Source organism: Buceros rhinoceros, unplaced genomic scaffold (assembly GCF_000710305.1).
Source record: "Buceros rhinoceros silvestris isolate BGI_N320 unplaced genomic scaffold, ASM71030v1 scaffold18492, whole genome shotgun sequence".
In the NCBI taxonomy this organism is placed as follows: Eukaryota; Metazoa; Chordata; class Aves; order Bucerotiformes; family Bucerotidae; genus Buceros; species Buceros rhinoceros.
Window position 1 is genome coordinate 21592 of NW_010397346.1, and position 20843 is coordinate 42434.

The 20843-nt window shown below is 36.3% G+C and overlaps 1 protein-coding gene across 1 annotated transcript in view; it reads left to right on the forward strand.

Moving 5' to 3' along the window:
- LRRFIP2 (leucine rich repeat (in FLII) interacting protein 2) overlaps positions 1–20843 on the forward strand; it is a 46011-nt gene that overhangs the window by 11673 nt on the left and 13495 nt on the right. The window contains exons 4-17 of the mRNA XM_010146224.1: positions 2140–2193; positions 2273–2317; positions 5698–5739; positions 6637–6702; positions 8092–8166; positions 8901–8948; positions 9032–9076; positions 10637–10684; positions 10783–10836; positions 11714–11899; positions 13167–13264; positions 15432–15510; positions 16210–16323; positions 16755–16826. Coding sequence (XP_010144526.1) covers positions 2140–2193; positions 2273–2317; positions 5698–5739; positions 6637–6702; positions 8092–8166; positions 8901–8948; positions 9032–9076; positions 10637–10684; positions 10783–10836; positions 11714–11899; positions 13167–13264; positions 15432–15510; positions 16210–16323; positions 16755–16826 — 1026 coding nt within the window. The remainder of the gene's footprint in view (positions 1–2139; positions 2194–2272; positions 2318–5697; positions 5740–6636; positions 6703–8091; positions 8167–8900; positions 8949–9031; positions 9077–10636; positions 10685–10782; positions 10837–11713; positions 11900–13166; positions 13265–15431; positions 15511–16209; positions 16324–16754; positions 16827–20843) is intronic.

The following is a 20843-nucleotide window of genomic DNA, read 5'->3' on the forward strand; positions in this document are numbered from 1 at the left end:
GAGATTTTTCCAAAAACTTCGTGGGCCTTTTAAAAAGGCGCATGGAAGATGTGAGTTTCTTTTTGGTTCTAGAAAAGTTTTCATTATGTGAATGTTTTGAATCAAGAATATTTAAGAAATACACCTGGAGACTAATCATAACTTCAGATAGCTAGAACTACCATGTTGGCTTATCACTTCTATTGAGAAATCCTAGAACTGTCATTAGAATTTTATTTGCAAAAGTTGCACTGACTTATATTGTCCCTTTGCCTAGCTGACATTCGTGTGTATATTCATTCTCATGTCACTTACAAAGAACAATGCAGTCTTTTGTCATCTCTTGGTGGAGTGCACGTCTAAGTGCTTTTTTGCTGGAGAGCAAGGGATCCAAACCGTGGAACGCAGATGATGTTTGTGAGCAGTCTCACTTTGAAATGAATGCCACCTGATTGAATGCTGCCTTCTTTTTGCCCTCCTAAGAGGGCAGGTTTCTGAGCAGATGTGCACTCCTTTCCTGGGCTGGGAGGCCTAACCTCTGTCCTAGATAAAATGCGTATTTCAAACTTAAATTCTTAGAAACAGCTGGATAGCTACCAGCAGCAGCTCTCTGTGTACAGGGTGTGCTGTAATACTTCCTTTCTCCTTTGACCTGAACATGCTGAACTCTTAACGCTGGCTTTCTATTTTGTATGTCAGGAAGAGACTTGGTGCCCTAAGTGAATTACCTACAGAAAATTTTATCAGAAGCTGAAGTTTTGCATTGTAGGAGTGTATTATTCGCTGGGGCGTTATACCAGCAATTAGGGGAACGTTATATAAATAGCAAACTGTCTTCTTGCGAGCTGCTATTTTAATAACATAGCAGTAACGTTACCTGCGTGGAGTGTTATTAACAGGTATTTGTACATTTAGACCGCAGACACAAAGTAGATTTGAAATGGGCAGTGATCTGACTATAATGTGTTGAAAAGTTAAATAGCATAAATGTTCATTTTAAACCTCAAAGTCTATGTTATAGAGAGGAAGACTAAAATATCATTATGAAATGAACCTTCCCCCCCTCCCTTGGGAAATTATTCTCTTGCAGAGTATTAACTAGACCTCTTGAATAGTCACAAAATAATAATAAAAAAATTTATGTATCCAGCAATAATGTAGAAAATAACTATGCGACCATAAGCAGTAGGAAAGCCAGCTTTAGCCCTTAGCTATCCATCTGTGATCTGGGTACCTAAAACTAACTCTAAATATCACTGAGTTACCATTTACAATAGTTTGATATACTAAAAACTGCAGGAAATGAGTCATTTAAGGAAGGATTCCTAGTTTGAGACCTTTCGTAGCCTTCAGATGGAATAGCTAGAAATTAGGGTTATTCTTAACACGCTTACCTACTCTGACTGAAAATTCGGGCAGCTTATGGCACATGAAACATTTGAATGTTTAATTTTAAATTAGTTGTATTTTTGTCCTGCTTCTTCTCACGTATTCCTTTGTGTGAGCCAAAATGAATATTCTCTGCTCTTTCAACTGAACAAAAGATATTAAGGTGCCTTAGCTAGTTGTCCTCCCCCAAATTTTCTAAGTGGGGTTTATTATTTCCACTGTCATTGTGGAGCAGAACTACCTACAGAACTTACTTTTCAATTTGCCAAAGAATGTTTGTTCATATAATGGAGGAGAAAATCTGAAATCTGTATGAGAAAACTGAGTGCGATCATCTCTATTAGGGCTAAAATAACTTTGTAAAATAGCCAACGGTCTGACTGTAGTAATTATATGGTAAATGTCTTGCTGATGTACTTGCGATTTTATTTTAAATTTTTTTATTTTTTATTAATTTTTTAATTCCAAAAATCTTGCGCTTTTTTCAAATTAATACAGCAATCAGAAGAAAGATTGACTCTTGAACACTAATTATTAATTGTATTAACTCCCCTTATTTACATCTCCTAATATCATGTGTTGACATACCTAGCCAAATCAGGTCAAATCACAGTTTTTCCAATTTGAATGAGTTCACTTGCCACAATGGATTATTCAAAATAATACATAGCATTAAAAGTGCTAACAGCATGTGGCTCACCTTTGCTTGCTTTTACTTTGTCATTTTTTTTTTTTCTTCTGTGAAATAACTCTGCATTTCTTCATTCTCAGGAAGATTCAGAGAGGGCCAGGTATTCTCACCGGTCCAGTCGACATTCATACTTGGTTTGTGTTCAAACTGTATACTTTTCTTTTCCATCATGGACTTTTTAAAAGTGTTTTGGTTTTGCCTTCATCTTCTAAGGGAGCAGATGATGCTTTAAGTCTTCCAAGTATTAGCAGATTAAAAGTCAGTATTTTCAGTCACATATAAAGTTAAAGTTCATCTGGTATTTTATTTCTATCAATTTTAACAAGGTAATTTATTTTTATATATTTCAACCTTTGCATTTAAAAAAAAATAGTATTTCATATAAGTACCTCATGCTTTTTTTCCCCTTTTCTACATGTGTTTATTTACATTTTATTACTGAAAATAGAATAGGTGTTTGGAAATATATGCAGTTCAACAATCAATTATTTGGAGTAACATATTTAATGACAAGTTTTAAGTATCATCTTTAGTGTTATTCCAATTTAATATGGTCTATTTCTTGTTTAAAAAGCTGAGTAACTGTACTCCCTTAGGCTTCAGATATTGTCAACTAGTAAGAATTATTTGGCTTGCCTTGAAATGGTAGATTCCTACATAAGTTGTCAGTTATGATTACCACTACAGATGTGAAGGTGCTATTCATGATCAAACACACTAGGTAAGTCTAATGGAAAAAAAAAAAATCTCCTATTTTCCCTATCCGTCTCAAATTCTGCAAATAGGTAAATTTTATTTAATAAAGTAAATACTGCTACTGGCTCAGAGTGACCCTGAATCAGTGCCACTTCCTGAAGACGAGTAGCACTGATTTGTGACTTGGGCTTTCATTCCAAACTGGTGCTGGTGGTCATCTGCTCACTGCGTGGCTTTTCTTGCACTTCAGGTATTGTTGTTGTGTTTCTGTAATGTTTGTGGAAGAAAAAATAGTAGTGCCTTAGGATACAATTTGAAGAAGAGTTTGGTATGATTCAGGATTTTATTTCTTTGGGAATGTATATTTGGGATATATTATTTGTTAGTGGCAAAGACTTACCTGAATGGTGCAAGGTATCCCAAAGACTGCTAATGGAAGTACTTATTGTATTGTATAGGGTCTCCTGTATCCCTTGGGGTCATACATGGTGCTAGAGCATCGTTTCCTTAAGGGTTTGTAAACGTTTTCCTGTTTTCAGTGCACCTGCCTAGAAATCAGCCTGTCATTGATCTGGATACGTAGGCCAGAAGCAGGGACTAATTACTGAAGTAAAAGGGTTGGTTTTGTTTATTTTGGCAGGTGGAATAAGTTTGTGTGATGTCAAAAAAACCCCAAACTTACTGTTGCTTACTAGAGGTTTCAGCAATTCAGTATAGTCTTTGATTAACTGAATTTTGTGGAAGGTCTTGCAAGACCTGGTGTTAAGTGTTTCTCCAATTTATTTCACAGATGTTTTTACCAAGTGAATAAATCAGGTAGTGTTGGCTAGTTTGCAAACGGTAAATGGTTTACAGAAAAAGCATAATATGTGATGTGGCAACGCTATAAACTGGTGAGCTGGTCTAGGTTTGCTCAGATCTGCTCTTGCCTTGGTTAAAGAACAAAATATGTGAAGACAGATTAAATCATTTACCTTGGACTAAAGGACAGGGCTTGAACTCGGCAGATAACTGAGCTTACGCAGAATTGCTTTGACCGCCTTGGTTATTTTGTGCCTTTCAGTGAAGATCAACAGTTACCTTTAGAACTTGTAAAAATTATTTTATATGTTGATATATTTTTGCAATTTCATTCTTAAGAGTTCTTTGGATGTCAGTGGGTCTCACAGGAGCAGTGGAAGTACCTCCAGAAGGAGAGATCTTGTGGTGTGTAGCCTGGCATGAGCATGCTTTGATGTGTCTGCATTAATGTTTTCTGTGTCTGCTTACCAAAGCAGTTTGAAAGCATGCTTCTTTATTAGAGATGGTATTAATTAGACTGCTGCAGTGGTTGATGTAATCCAACACTTGCTGATAGCAAGGTTGAGGGCTCCAAGTGTTAAGTGTTCTGAAGAGAAACAGTCTCTCCAATCTCTCATTTCTAATGTCCCCAAAAGAGAAGTAAAATAAAGTGACAAAGGTTGTGTGAATCAACATTGATAAGTACAAAGATGTCACTAAAAGTTATGTCAGAAAACCTTTTTTCTAATTATCTTCTGATGTTTGTCTTACAGTCAAGGCTGGAACACAAACAGAAATTTTACTTTTTCAGAAATTGGTATTTCTCTGTATTTTGTGACATTCCTAGTTAAGGCAACTGAAGTAATTTAAGTATTTGTTAATAGTTAAGGTATAAGTTAAGTGTTTTGTTGATAATGCTTCTCTGAGTGATCAGTCTCCTTTCTCCAGTAGCAAGGTTGCTTATCGCTAGGCAATAATTAAAGATAAAAAATGTTTTAAAGAAAATAACTGTTTAAGTTCATTAAAACCGGTGCAAGTGTCCTGTGGGTCCTGAATGGTAATAGTCTTAGCAATACAAAAAGATCCCATAGGCTGTAAGTCAATAATATTAAATTTTTATTTAATATAGCATGAATGTTGGTTATACTGGAATTATTGAGATAATATGAAACCAACATGAAGTAATCCTGGCCTATAATAACTTATATACAAATACAAAATCTAAAACCAGCAATTTTTTGGTGTTGGTCTCTAGAAGGAATTTTCAGAAATAGCAATAGACGAGAGGAAATTCTTTTTTCTTGTAATTCTCTCAGTAGTTCTGGTGTTGAAAATTATACTGGGTAATGCTCTTAGTATATTTAATGTTCTCGAAGTACCTTCAGTTTCTGTTTTGTTGTGTTTTAAGAAAGCTTAGGATGTTACTAAGTAACATTTTGGATTGTGCATTACCTACAGTCAGAATAGCTGGGTTATACCTGTGAAATTTTAAATAAACTGGAAAAAACAGCCTTGCTCAGGAAATTTAAGGTTTGTATGCTCAAAAAAATTAATGTATAAACTCCATGAGCTTTGTTATGATTGAGTGACAAGAAACAGGGGGACGCTGGCTAAGCTGTTATTACAAGCTGTTTTCATAAGTATGGTGAAAAGGTGCCAAATGTGGTAGAGCAGCAGCCTCGTTACACAGAGGTGGCCTCTTCATCCCACTGTTCCTCTTTTTTTGCACACTTGCTTTTCCAGACAACACCTTTATCTCCTTCCCTTTCCCTCCTTTAATTCCTCTCTTAAGCCCAAGTAACCTCCCTCTGTCTGTAAGGTGCCCTGGGGAGCCCACACGTCACGATGGGTTTCATGCCTTGCCAGGAGGCCTGACTGTGGTCCTCTGGGCAGCTTTGCTGTCCAAGATTATCTCACTTTCCAGAAATAGGGATGCTGTTGGGGAGAAAAAAAAATAGTTATTATTAAAAAGTATTCCAGTCTCAGCATGCCCTTTATTGGATAAATGGCATTCTTTCGTGTATAAATTTTCATAATTAGTAGAATGTTTTCTTGTCATTTCCTTTTAAGTCTTTTTAGTCATTCTTTGGAAAAAAGCTAATTTCTTATCTCTTTATCTCTTCTCTCTTTCCTTTTAATGATTTCAATTTTATTTTCTTCAGTACGACAGTGCTAAGGATAGATCTGCAAGACACTCGGTCCCTGTATGTTAACACTTTGCATGTCTTTGAGTGAAGACTGCTTATGTGCTTTGTTTTTAATGTGTAATGACACTAATTCGCTACTCTGTATTACTGACTTTTTAAAAGTATATGGATAGGTACTATCATACTTTCAGACCTCAAATAGCATTCCAACACTTGCCAGAGAACACATGTATAAACGTTTTCTGGGAGAAACGCTAATGAAGTCACATATTACAGACACCTGTCTTAACAGTAAGCACTTCTTAGTGTTTATTTGTTATTTCTGATCTTTGCAGTGAAGTGACATATTAAAAAAAGTGTGTGTATGCATATATTGCTAGTCTCCATTTCCATATGGAACCTTTAATTTGATGGAAAATTATTTCAGTCCTCAGAAAAAGCAGCTGGTTTGTCTACCTTTGCTTTAAAAAGTTCCTTTTTATTGTTGGGAATTGATAGTAGAGTGTATAACATTCTTATTGGTATTATGCCAGGTGTCTCCTTAGGCAAAGACAAGCACGAAGTACCGCTAAAAGGAATATATAAGCAGCTTAAAAAGCTGAATTTGTTTAAGCAGTAGTGTTATGTGAATTAGCTACAGATAGGAAAACACAACATAGTGCTTAAAATAGTCTGTACTGTTAAGCTTTTTTAGTTTGTTTATTGGGTTTACATTTTTTCTGTGAATGTGAACACCGGCTTAAGCTGTCTGTTAATCAGAGATAAGGTGTTATAGTTTCTCTTATCAGTTCATTTTTACACAGCGATAGAAGTATGGCCTATTACTTGAATCATATTGTTTAGAATTTTCTGTGGTGTTTCTGTTGCTAGCGATAAAAATCTTTGACTTGTTTATAGTGCAAGATTGATGATGCTGTTATATGGTGGTATTAATTTTCTAAATTTTATTCTTAGAGTCACGCTTACAGTGAATCTCATACTTCAAGGAAGAAAGCTGCTTATTCCCGTAAAGATTTATTGGTCAGTTTTCTACTGTAATATTTATTATAATTATTATACTAACTGTGTAGAGTTACATACTGATATGGTTATGGATAAATCTCTTGACTTGCTGACATACACATAAATGTGTTCAGGAAAAAAGAAACCTCTGGTATCAACCAAATTCTGACCTGAAGTTGAGCGTTTGAAACTGTTCGTAGCTGTGGAGTCCCATGAATGGCACCAGCTGAACACAAATCGTGTTCTCTTGGACATTTGGGGAAGGCTCTTGGATTTAAGTGGCACTTTTCTGGAGTAAAGTTTGGTCAGTCAGGACACATGCTCTGTTATTTACTTTGTCCCCCGTCAGTTAGAGATACTTATAATGTAGATGTAAAGCAAGTTGAATTTACCATGGATGTCGATGTTAACCCACTGAACTGTTTAGAAAGGCATGTAGATTATTGTGATTTTCCACAGACTATTCCAGAAAGTTCAGTGTGTAACTTAGGTGAACATAGTGCCAAGAAATCAAATATTTTGGATATAGTTTTTCCAGATATTTTGGCACTGATGAACGAGCAGTTGTGTCAGGGGTTGGAGGTGTCAGAGCAGCAGTGCATACCTGTGTTAAGGCTCAATTTTTATATTTACTTATTTGTATGACAGCATTTTTCTGTGTGCTTTTGAGGAGTTGTTTTTCTGTTCCCTCAGTTTTTAAATAAGAACTTTTTTGCCTCCTGTGGCCTGTTGAGATACGAAGCGCTGCATTCTGAGAGATCTACTTTTTACCAGATCTTCACCTGTTTTTCCTTCTTGATACGTGTATATAATTCTTCTTCCTCACATGCATATAAGTGCAATTTGTGTAAGAAGTGGCAAAAGACAACAGAAATCAGCTTTCAGCATGCACATCTGGTAGTGTACCAAGAACTGTGGTAGGGTACAAACTAATGCTGATCCCATAAGCATCCATCCCCTAGTAAATTCTTAGGAATTTTGGTCCTTCTTTCTTCCCAAAGGCTCTGGTTCAGAATGCTATCTAATGGGGAAAAAAGACCAAGCAAATCATTGTGCTAATTGTTAGCAAGTTTTGTCAAACACATTTTCCATGCCGTACTTGTAATGGTTTAGGGAAACTTCTCGGGGTTTTCTTATTTATTAGGGTGGGAGAAAAAGCCCTATGTACTACTTTGGGCATGGCATTAAAATTAGAGATAATGCTGATATACGGAGTAAAGCAGTTTTGAGAGTTTTCATGATTTCCTTCAGAAAGTTATATGGATTTTGGGTCTACCATAGGGAAAAAATTTTACAGGGCTCTGTACAACTTCTAAGCTTGGGAACGTTTGGACAATGTTGAGAACTTTTATTTACAAGACCTACAGATGCGAACTTTGTTTTATCTTTCTTTTTTTCCCCCCACAGAGTGGAATTTACTATGATCAAAGAAATTATAGCAGCCTTAGATATAGCAAACCAGTTCCTTCCTACCATACTCGGGTCTGTCTCCTCTTCCTGTGCTGTTTTTTTTTAAGTATATAAAATACGTATATTTGGTTTTGCTTACTTATGCTTTATGAAGCAAACTTCTGTCTCTTTCTTTCTGTAACGCCGCAAATTGTTACAGCTCATAGTTGCAATTGTGCTTCTTGCTTTTAAGGGTTGCCTTTTATAAAATGAATGGCCTAACATGCAAGTTACTGTGTTCTGCATATGTGTGGTTTTAAATTTAAAATAACTTCTGTTTCATGATTGCTGTATGATACAAAAAACCACCTAGCAGCTGTGATACTTGCTTTTTAAAGTCCTGTTCTTAAAAAAACAACAACAAAAGTCTGAAGATAAGCAGTGTATTACTTTCTTCTACAGTAATATAAATGATAAATCAGTGGACTGTAAGGAGATGGGTAGTATCTTCCAGTACCTCCAGGTACTGTCATGGTCAGGTTTAAATAAGTAGCTGGAGAAAATTGATCTGTCCTTTGAAAACTACTTAGTTTCTTACTCTCCTCTACAAATCTTGTGAGATTGCTTTAATGTTTTCATCGTGATTTTAAAAAATAGTGGATTTTCCTAGAGTGTTTATCCACACTTTTCTTAAAGTTCCTCTTTATTGTAGATGTAAAATCTAATATTTCAATCTTTAGAACTATGGGTGGGGGAATATAAAGCAAAAGAAAAAAATTAGTGTACACTTGAAAAGTGTTTCTGACTTTCTGTTCTTCACACCACAGTCATCTTCTCTATGCAGTGATCCAGTGGCAACAACTAGGAGTTACAGGGTTAGTACAACGTAAAATAACACCTTGCTTGTCTTTAGATGTTTGAATGGCCCTCAAATATAAAATTACATGTTTTTTCATAGGTGTCTCCTTCTGTAAACACTGGTTTGATAAGGAGTATCAGTTTGGTTCGTAAGCACCATTTGCATGGTTGCCTTTAATTTGTATTGTATGGCCATGAGGCTTGACAGTATTACATGTGCTTTTTTTGTATTTTTAAATAAAGCTGCAGCTTGTGCGTGTCATTTTGTGGAGGCATTCAGTTTAATGTTTTTAACATGCTTAAATTGCCTCTTTATTTTAGTAGTTGCAGTTGTACTGATCTTACAGACAAGCATGAAGTTTGAGTACAACAATGATGTTGAAGAACAGTGGGGTTAGAACAAGTTAATCCAAGCATACTAAATAACTGCATGTATAATACTTGAAGTATTTAAAGAAGTTAAACATTTGAATGGGAAGAATCGTTATCGGGAGATTACAGAATTTGTAGTAAATACACTTTAAATACTTCCAAATAAGATGTCACTGTCAAATTTAATAATAATGGAAAAATGTAATGTGATTAAAACATTCTGCATCATTATAGAATGAAAAGTAGCTAGAAGTGCCATAAGAATGGCTAAGTTAATGCTACAAGAAGCTGTTGTCTTCAAAAAGTGACATGCATGCCTGAAACTTTGTCTTTTGCTGCAAAAGTTGTTCAAATTCAACTTCTATTGCCATTTAGAGACATGCTAAACCTAGAGAGTCATCAAGTATTCTTATGTAGTATTTTGATGTGGTTAGTGAGGTTGTCTTCTTCACTTGGATTGCAAATAAAGATAATTTACTTTTTTGGCTTTGTGCATAATCTTGAGAAAATGTTACAGAATCACAGAATCATTTTGGCTGGAAGAGACCTTTGAGATCGCGTCCAGCCGTTCACCCTGCACTGCCAGGGTCCCTAAACCATGTCCGTCAGCACCACAGCTACATCTTTTAAATACCCCCACCACCTCCCTGGGCAGCCTGTTCTGATACTTGACAACTCTTTCTGTAAAGCAATTTTTCCTTCCATTAGAAATCTTCCATTAGAAGATCCATTGAGAGAACAAGACCATAATGACCAATTACATATAATTCTAATACATGTATAATTCTGGATTCTAATAGAGAGCTCTTCTTAGGTAGGGGGAAGCAGCATAAGGCTGTAAATTTTTTTTCCCTAATTTTGTTGACCAGAGCTGCTTTTATTGTCTAATGCATAAAGCAGTTTCAGCCTTGCACCTTGAAGCACTGTTGTTTAGGAAAACTGGCGTGGGTGAGCTCAAAGTAAAACTGATAAAGTGTACAATATAGCTTCAGTTCCATGGGGGGGATTAAAACTTCTGAAGGCTTTAAACAGTGAAAACCAAATTGCAATTTAAATATTTAATCTAATTTTCCTCTGACAATAGCTAAGACTTTTTAAAAATCCTGTTTGGCTATTTTTCAAGGAAATTCTCAGATTTATATTTGGAAATATATCCCTAATAGTAGGACGAAATGCTGCTGGAAATTTTTAACTTGTATGGCCTTTCAGAAAGTATGAAGTTAACTGGCAAAGGCACAGATGGGATAAGATAGAGTACATTGCAGCGTGTAAGAGCATGGCATCACGATTTCTGAGAGCGACCATAAACAGTATTTCATTCCCTCTTTCCCAGGCGTCTTTGTGTGGTGATGGATTTCGTAGCTCGTATAGTTCTCGCACTGTAAGTGTAACAGGCTTTTGGTTGTTTCTTTCATTGCCTTTTTCTGGAGACAAAAATCTATGAAAATGGTGAAAATTTCCTTCATAATTTTTCTTTAGCCATCTGAATACAGCTATTCTTCAAGAGCCAGTTCAGTTCGAAGCAGTCCTTTGGTGAGCGTCTCTTTTGCATGACTTGCTGAGTGCTTTGATACTAACACAACTGTTACGAGTGTTTACACTGAGGGTGGTTTCACTGACCAACACAGACTCAGTTTTTCAATCAGAAGACGACTGTAACTTCAAAGATGTGATTTTTAGCAAGATGTAAAGTTTTGGTGGTAAGATAGAAGCAATAAGGAAGTTGTTTTTCTCCACACCTTTTAAACGTTTGTATATAAGCGGATGCAGTTGGAAACTGGAGTAGAGTCTGTTGTTGGCCTTGTGTCATAGTTGGGGCGGGCTCATGAAACTGCTACTACGATGTGTGGAAAAAGTCTGTCCTTTTGGGAAGAGGACTAATGCAAACTTTGTTCTATCACACAGCAAGAAGTAGCTGGTTCATTCTTGTGGTGACCAGTATTCAAAACCAGATCTGTACTGCGTTAAAAGTGTCATCCCCAAGATGGCTCTTTGAGCTGCAAAGTGGTTTTTAAGTGGTTCTGCTCTGTTTCAGTCACAGAACAGCTGTTTGGTACCACTGTTCATTTGTCATGCTACACAAGAACGTAGATGAGTGTTTTAGTATGGGTTGAACTTAAATGTTCAGTCCTTCTTTCATTTTCCATATATTCTTAATGTTATAGAGATTAAACAAACTGTTGTCAGAAACTGGATGTTTCTAGCTGTAATGTGTCAGTGAATTTTTGAGGGTGTAGGAACATTGATTCATACTAGGGAAGGTTTAATAAAGTTCCAGGTGCTTGTTTAATGAAATAATTCATTTATTATGAATTAAATCTATGAATTTAAGATGAAGTAAAAATCTCGTTTGTAACTTTCTACTGTTTCTGTGGTTAATTTGATTTTATTCTGGGTTGTGCATTGGAAGTCAGCTTGGTGCTCGCTGGGCATCAAAAGTAGGAGAAAATGTGGAGACAGTAAAAGCTGTATGAAGCATGTCCATCATAAACTGTGTGGGTTTGATAAACCTGTTGAGAAAGGTACTCAGAAGTACAAAAGCTATAGAAGGAAGAACAGTAAATTTATCAGATTTGGGGGCTTTTCAACAGCAAAGGTAAGTTGGTTTTGAATGAAAAAGAACACAGCGTTGTCAAAGATGATGTTTGTAGCCCTTGAGCTTGTTCTTTTGCTGCAAGTGTAAATCATAGAGGCAGAATTCCATTCAGTATCTTTATACTTTGTCAAATGCACATGAAATAAAGTTTAGCCAAATACCTGTGTGTGAAAATTTATTTAATTTGTTATTAACAGAAAGATATTTAAAATGTAGGTTGAGTTACAGCTGGAAAATTCTTTGTCAGGAAAATAGAATGTAACCTAGGAGTGTCAAAAAAGACAAGTTCTGTAGCTCTAAACACGCATAATCTGGGACAGATCTTCATCAGCAAACTGTTTTATATGTAACTGGTCGCATTGACATAAGACATCTCACTATCTTTTAATTGGACTAAGATGAGGCTACATCACTCATCTACATAAAGTACAGTGAAATTAAGGATTATTTTTTGAAATGGTGAATATTAGGTAAGGACAATGTACTTTCAAACTGTTCATTTAAAGATTTTTCTCATATGATACTACTAAAACTAATGTTCACAGTAACTTTCTGCCTTTTGAAGTGGAATGTTATCAATAGAACAGTTTGGTTAACCCCACTCTTCTTTTTTGCCTTTTTTACCCATGATGTGCAGCATTAGCATTTTTTCCTCCCCTTTTAAGGTGCCTGACATACAGCTTTGGGGAATAAGTTTGTCTTCTAGTGTAAGGCCTTTTAAAATTGTAAATGAGAGGAAGCCCAGTAGTGTTGAGATTGTGTTGATTTGAAGAAAAGACAACATTTGTAGAGAAATATAACAACTTTTGCCAAATTCTGATTATATAAGCACCTTTTATGATCTACAAACCTTTTTTTAAAGGGTAATTTTTGTAGCTTGTGCTTGGCACTGTATTAGTACTAAACCCTTTTGTGTGGCTGTGGGGGTTTTATATTACTCCAAATGAGGAAAATGAATTAATATATTGCTTTTAGTTTTAGAAACTGTAAGCTATAAGAATAATAAGCATGTGAAGAGTGTTTATAAACAATGCGTATGCTGACTAAAGTACTCCTATCAGTGTGGCACATGTTTTATTCGTGTGGCCATATTTAAAATAGCAAAAATCTAGAAGACTAAGATTTTTACAGCTGTTAAACTGATAGAAAAGTAACAAATTGCAATAATGGAGATGTAGGATTTCCTGTTTGTTTTTCTAAATAAACTTCTGTTCATTCTGTGGTATCATCTTCATTTACCTTTCACCCTTCTTCTTATCTTTTGAAGTCCTCTGATTTTTCTGATCAAAGTGAAACTGCTGCTGACTATTTCAGTCGGTCGAACCGCAGAGGAAGCATTGTTTCCGATGCAGATGATGTCCAAGGGTTGAACAGCGTGAGTGCAATGTAATGCTTGTTGTTACACTGTGGTGAATACAGAAAACTTACTAACCGTGGATTTCCTTTTTGCACCCTGAAAGAATAAATACTGTGAAAGAGTTACATAACGGCAAATTGATTTGCTAGGGGGTTGGGGCTGTTTTTTGTGTAAAAACATGTGGAGTTTGACTTTTTAAAACGCATGTTGCTGTGTTTTAAAGGGGGTTTGCCTGTTGCTAGAAGCATGTGACAAATGTTAACACTTCACATTTTCTGCGTGTGATAAGTTTAAACATCTCTTCAATGTAAAATGCTGAGTTTTCTTATGGAAATTAACGATGTCTAGGTCTTTTTTAATGCTACTTGGCTTAGTGACAAAAATAAATACAACTGTGCCCTCATTAGTGCATTTTAGTGTTCGCTCATCTAAGATGAGATTCAGTCAGGATCTGTTCCTGGAGCGCTCGGTGGCTGTGCTCGGTACTCAATCCCCACTCAATAGAGCACGTTACAGGAAAATGACTGTGACAGTTTCCTGAGCATCCCTTGAGTCTGAATGTTGTTTGCACCAAACCCACCTGCTTCTCTGTATTGCTGCTATAAGTTCTGGAAATTCTTGTTACTTGCAGACAAAATTTTTGTGTTTAATAGTGGAATAAACCAGGAAAATTTCTGTTCTTAGGCACGTCTTTGAAATAACAGGGTTAGCACGTGCAGTAGGAAGAGAGGTTGGGAAAACCGGGTTTGTTTAACCGGGTAAAGGGGATGCCATGTGGTGATCAGCAGCCTGCAACTGCTGGTAAGATCTAAACTCTACATATCTGTGCCAAGCAGTGCAAGAAGAGGGCCAGGAGTCTCGCCTTGCAGCTGAGGGGATTCTGAATGTTGCAGGAAGCTCCACAAGCAGGTTACTGGTGCACTCTGAGAGGTCACAGCAAGGCTGGAGAACCTTCGTTCTCCTTCAGGAGCTGGTGAGGCATAGCTAGATAAAGCCACAGCTGCCCTGGACTGTTGGCAATGGTTCTGCTTTGGATGGAAGGCTGGACTAGGGGCCTGCCAGAGTACCCCTATGACCACTGTCTCTGTGATTCTGCGTTTGGATGATTCGATATTCCTATGGTGCTCTGTAACTTGTATTGTAGTAATAGATGGTATTTATCATCAGTACGTGCTCAAAGCTGCAGAAACCAGTCACTTCTGCAGTTTAAATTTTAGCCTTATTTTTTTCCTAATAAACCTGCTTTTCTGAAGTTAATGCTCTGCTAAAAGAAAATGCAGAGGCTGAGACTGGCAGTTACACTACATTCTCTGTTGCTTTTGTTATCATTATTATATATTAGATTCCTAATTTATATTTTTATTGGATACTTCTGATCAATTGGATGCTTCACACCATTTTATCATCAGAGTGTGGCAAATATTTGCAATTTACAATTTCAGTACATCGTTGGAGATGGTGAATTTGCTATGGAAATGCGATGTTGCTTCTATAGAAACCACAACAGAAGGAACAAGAAACATCTCAAAAGTAACGTTCGTTTCTGCTGTGATTGTAGCAGACTTCTATATCTCTGGTCTTTGAGCTGGGGGAAAAACAGGTGTTCTGAAGATGCTAGATGTTTAAGATACCATACTCAAGATATTATACTTGCCTTTGAAAACACAGCCATATGTACAGTCTTCATTTAATTCCACCAATTTTGATGAATAAAAATGTAGAAAAAAAATTAGATCTACAACGTAATTTTGCAGTATTAGAGTTTCCTAAATAAGAGGAGGGCATGGTAGTTCTTTTGCTTAGGCTTCCACGCATGAAATAAAAATTGAAATTATTTTGTAGGTTGCTATCGTATCACTACTCTTCAGCTACGGGCTTTTGCCTGAATTGTTTTTGTCCTGGTATAATTGCAGGTTTCACCAAAGAGGCTGAAGGAACAAGTGTGTTTTCTATTAACTAGGACATTCACACTGGTGTCACCAATTGCCTGAAGTGCACTTGCATGAAGCTTCGTGTTCGTTATGCCACCAAGTGTTGTAGCCATTACCCTTATGAATAGTGTTCTTCAGTACTTTAATATTGGCAGTGAGTTTTTAAAGTTGTTAACTTTTGGAACTTCTTTTCTTTTTTCCTTTGGAGAGAAGATGGTGATTCAGTAGTCCCTTGCTGCAAAAGGTGTATTCTGATCTCTCTCCCTTTTCTCTTTCAGCTGGAAGAAAAGAGTGAAAAATCACATCCAGAAATATTTTCAAGGGTAAGAGGTTTTAATTTAAAATTACCAAAAGCCAGTTTTTATCCACCAACTTACAAGTATTAAAATAGTTCAAAAAGTAAAAGTGCTGTGTGTTTTTTAGTAGAGTATGTTTCAGTCATTTTTAAGAGCTTGCAAATACATATTTTTAGAAGCATTTTTTATTTCCAAAGTTAATGCTTTGTTTCTTTTATTTCCCAAAGAAAGGAGGATTTTATTCTTTAATTTACTTTTGGCAAGTATTAGCTTATTACGTAATTTATTTTCAGTGTGAGAAATATTTAGCAGGAAAGGTTGAATTTTAAAGAGGCCAGGGCTATAAAAATTCATATGCTGGAGATTCCACTGGAGGTTTTCCTCTGAATACTGGGTGGCACAAATTACAATATTTAGAAATATTTTAAGCTTTTACATCTTTTTCAGTACTAACAACCTCCTTATGAAAGTCTTCTGAACAGATGACTCAAAACGGTGATGTTACGATAACTGCTAAGTCCCCAAAGAGAAACCAGTATTTCACCAAGAAGAAACATAAGTGCTGGAAAATAGTCATGGAAAATACTTTCTATAAGCTGATATTAAGAAATGTAAAAAGGAGAGAGAAGAATGTTCTGTGACTGTGAGGAAATTTATAGAGAGCAGTGTCGAGTGTGCCAGAAATGACAGGATGATTCCTGAGTACAGTCTGTTTCTCTTTTTAAGCCATCATCTCGCAATTCAGTCAGCGCAACTCCTCTGAGTGGCAACTCTTCGAGGAGAGGAAGTGGAGACACAAGCAGTTTGGCAGATCCAGATGCCTCTCTCAGTGAATTACGGGTAAACTACATTTTCAGAGACTTTGGAGGTAGTTTAATACTGTATCTGTGGTTAGGAGAAATTTTCCTTGTAACAGAACTTCTGGTTCCTTAATAGTAAGAAAAAGTTGAGAGGATGTAATTTCAGTCACAAAAGTTTTCTGTGTTTATCTTGGTAATTGTATTTGTTGTCTTCATGAATATTTATGGTGCTAACAGTTTAGTTTATATTAAAACAAGACTTTGTTTATATCAAATTTGAAACAATTCTGTCCTATATGAAATGGCTCGGATTTAGCGATATAAACAAAATCTTAATTCTCCATCAAGTTGTTGTGAATGAATTATAATTTCTGTGAATCTGACAAATGCATGTGAACCTTTTAGTGTCTTTTTGACTAGAAATTATTTCCCCATGCTTCTTATGCAATGGTTCATTCCTATGTCCTGCAGGATATCTATGATCTTAAGGACCAGATACACGATGTAGAAGGGAGATACATGCAGGGACTTAAAGAACTGAAGGTATCAGGGCTCCTCCCAAGCATGCGTTCTGTGTGGGTGTTTTTGGGTGATGGAGAGATCACTGGTTCCACTAACTGTGTAAGGCTTTACTAACAGGTTTTTAAATTTCTTTAAAGCATGTGTCTAACTTGTAATGCATAGAGAGCATCAGCTTAAATTTGCCATGTGAGTAAGTTATGAAGAGATGTTTTAAATGTACATGAGATAGTATGTGTTCAGTATTTGGTTTACATTAATAGTATTAAGCTTTCATATTTGTAGCAGTTATCTTCTGGTAAGATAATGAGAGGTTCAGTTTGGGCTTTTTTAGAGTTTTGTTAGCAAATGGATATTCAAAATAATTGCTATGTATTGAATGGAGAACAACGAACTGGATATAGATATGACAAAGAACTTAAGAAATTGAGACTTAGCCTTCCAAGTTCCAGCAAATACATCATCTTATAAAGCAAAATCAAAGTAATATTTTTGAAAGATGTGCTGAAATGAATCTGGGCAGGCATATTGCTTGCAGGAGAAGATTAATTTTAATCCTTTGCCATTATCTTTGTCTAAATTATAAGTCAGTATTTTTCAGCATGAGGTTAAGGAGATCTGTCTGTATTTTGACTTGTTTAAATTAGTACGTATGCTTTTCTTTTGCAAGTTTTCACACAAGTAACAGTTTGCAGTTAATTCGAACTATGGTTATTTTCCCCCCTTCTGTGATGAAGGGAAATGGTATACAACAAAAGATGTGGCTTACAAATCTTTTTCAGGATATCTGTTCTGTTCTCTTTCCTGTTATCTAATTGGGAATGGTTCCATGTAAAAGCAAAGAGATCTTTCCATATTTGTTTTATATCCATATAGAAGCTGAATTTAATGAATGCTGCTTGTAGTAGAGCATGTAGCAGTGTTGTATTTAATTCAAGCTTCCTTGAATTTTCTTGATTAAACATATTAAATGACATAATAAATGGAAACGATGTTATTTGAGCTGTTCGGTGTAGCAAAAATAATTTCCTCTTTAGAATAAGTGATTTCAAATCTGATAGCCATATGCTCAGATGAAGTATGCCTTGGTTTAATCATCTTGCTATGTGAATATTAAAAGGTCTTCAAAGAGCAAGAGATTCAGAGATTATTAGGTATAGTTATGACAGTACTAAATTTAAATAAAACATGAGATTGCTTCACGTTTTCAGAACAAATCTAACTCTCTCACTTTTGCGTGTTTGCCAGCATCTCATGGCTAATGTTCTGAATCATTACTAACACACTTTTATTTATCGTAATCCGTTTGAGGTACCAAGGAGCACAGGTGTGCAGTAGACAGTAAGATCTTGATCTGTGCTTGGCTTTCAAATGGAATTGCATTTTATGTGGCTGTTAATACTGAATAGTATGTTCCTGAGTTAATTTGCCTTCTATAGAGATTCTTTCAGGAACCCTTTCTAATTAGGAAGTTTTGGCCTTTTTCTCAACTTCTGCTTTAGCAAAAGAGTGTCTTGGATACCTGCTTTTACCCTTCTAAGTGTGTTTTCGGTGATTAACAGTGATTTGCAACCACACTATCTTCCTTCCTGTCTCTGTGGCTGCCCATCCCTTGTGCTGCTAAGAGTGTGGTTTTCACCAGGCTACAAACCTGCTGGGCATCAGCAGAATAAACCCTGATGTGGATAGTTCTGAAATTTGGGTGGTCCTTTTGCTTTACTGGTAGAATTATGGCTGGTATTTCTTCATACCTTTAGGTCACATGCAGAACCTTATTACCCATTTTCATTCCAGCGTGTTCTCACTGCTTCATCCTTAGGCATCCCACTGCCTCATTCAAGTGTTTCAGAAATTCTTCAAAATCTATATTGTTGCTAACCGAACTGTAAGATTACTGAAACAGCATGGAATTCTTGAACCATAGGAAACACGTGTAATACTTGACTGGAACAAAAGGAACACTTCCAAAGAAGTCTTAGCAATGATTGCTAACCGAACTGTAAGATTACTGAAATAACATGGAATTCTTGAACCATAGGAAACATGTGTAATACTTGACTGGAACTAAAGGAACACTTCCAAAGAAGTCTTAGCAATGTTCCATTTTTTTTTTTTTAACTGGCTGGAGACTCTTAGGCATAGCTTGGTTTCTTTCTTGGAAGCAATTCTTTGTCTGCTGTCTCAAAATCAATTTATTCCTCTTCCCTAACTGCAGGTTTTTTCCCCCGTTAACATGCTGATGAATTGACATTTTAATCCAGTCTTTTAAGCCCCCACCTAGTCTTCTCCTTAAGGCTGAAGTCCTGGAGCAGCTGGTGTACAATAACAGGCTGAGACAACTGGATTTAAGTCTTGGGGGAGGGTGGGCAGCGGTATTGTTGCTGTTTTGAGCTGCCTGATAGGACGCTGTAAAGGAGAGGACAGATCCTGTGCAGAGGTGCCCAGTGACAGGGCAATATCCAGCAGCCAAAGGTTGCATTGTAAAGGCAGACATTCCGGTTATACCTCAAGAAGAAGACTTTTCCCGAGGAAGGCAAACACTGGGACAGGTTGTCCAGCGGGGTTCTGCAGTCTGTATCCCTGGAGGTACTTTAAATGAAGTGGAGATGAGCTGTGAGCAGCCTGATCCTGGCTGGCCCTGTTTAATTAGGAGATTGGACCAGATGGCATCCAGAGAGCTTTGCCAGCCTAAATTATTGCATGATTCCACTCATCACACTCACAGAAACAATCAGAACAGAATTTTTCCTAGTTGTACTTTGTGATAAACTTTGTATCTTGCCATAAAAGGACTACAGCATTCATTTTAATCCTAGTATTTTCCTTTTTTCCTCTACATTGAATTATTCTTCGAAAGTCTTTGGAAGGTTTGATGTCTCTGACATTTTGGTTTACCAGACTTTACAAGATTTGCCATGTTTACATGGCGCGTTTACAATGTTGTGATGTTTACACCATCACAAAAAATGCTTTCTATGGTTTTAATCCTAAGAATTCCTTGAATGCCCTTACATGGATTCTTTTTTGTTTTCGTTATTTTCTTCTCTCTTATCCTGAGTCATCTTTGCTGTTGGCTATTTACTATTTCCCAGATGATAATGGTCCCCGTCTTACATTTTCATTACTTACGTTATCTACAGACTCTCCTGATCTGTAGTCTATCAGGATATGTCTAAAGTTATTTTTTCCTGGGGTTTCTAAAATACTATTTGTCAAGCACAAAATTCCAGAATTCAGTGAATGGAACAGGATGTTGTAAATACATTCATTATGATACAATTACAAAAAGTGAAATATCAGCTTTCTCAAAATAGAGATTTCTGACATGGAATATCATTTGGGGGTTGGGCTTTTTTGGTTTTCTTAAAATGGAATATTGAACTGTGAGTTGGTATCTCCAAAGAGAAGACAATATAATTCAGAAACAAAAATGGTAGTGTAGTTTTACTGTGTAACTGGTAGCACTCTTCATCGTTTTCTTAGGAAACTAAGATTGTTGCACCTTCTCCCCTAATCTCTTAGTGCTGCTGGTCTGTTTTCTGGAAAACCCAAACGTGGTGCTCTTCCTGTGCTAGTACTTCTACTGTCATAATACAAATAATTAAAAATGGGGGTTATAGTAATTTGCCTTCAAAGAACAGATTACACGAAATAACAGGGGATTTGTAGTAGGGCACAGATCTACTTTGGAAAGGGAATGGCTTAGTAATAATTCTTTTTCAATTCTAGAACTATGATTCTGTGAAACTCCATTTTTTGTTTTCAAGAGAACGCACAGTGAAATCATTGCATGTTTAAACTGCCTGGAGTGACAGTTGTTCTAGTATTTGAGTAGCTGACATTTGGTACAGTGCTGAGAAAAAAGTAGTAGGATAAAATCATTTTGGTAAATGAGAGGATTGTATAAAAGGGTATATAGTAAGGGATATGTGCACCTTCAGGCAGAGAATCAACCATGTGAATCCTTACGTGCTGCTTTGTTTTAACAAAATCTTGGTAAGAAATAGAAAGATAAAATGTCTGCTTAAACAGAATCGTTAT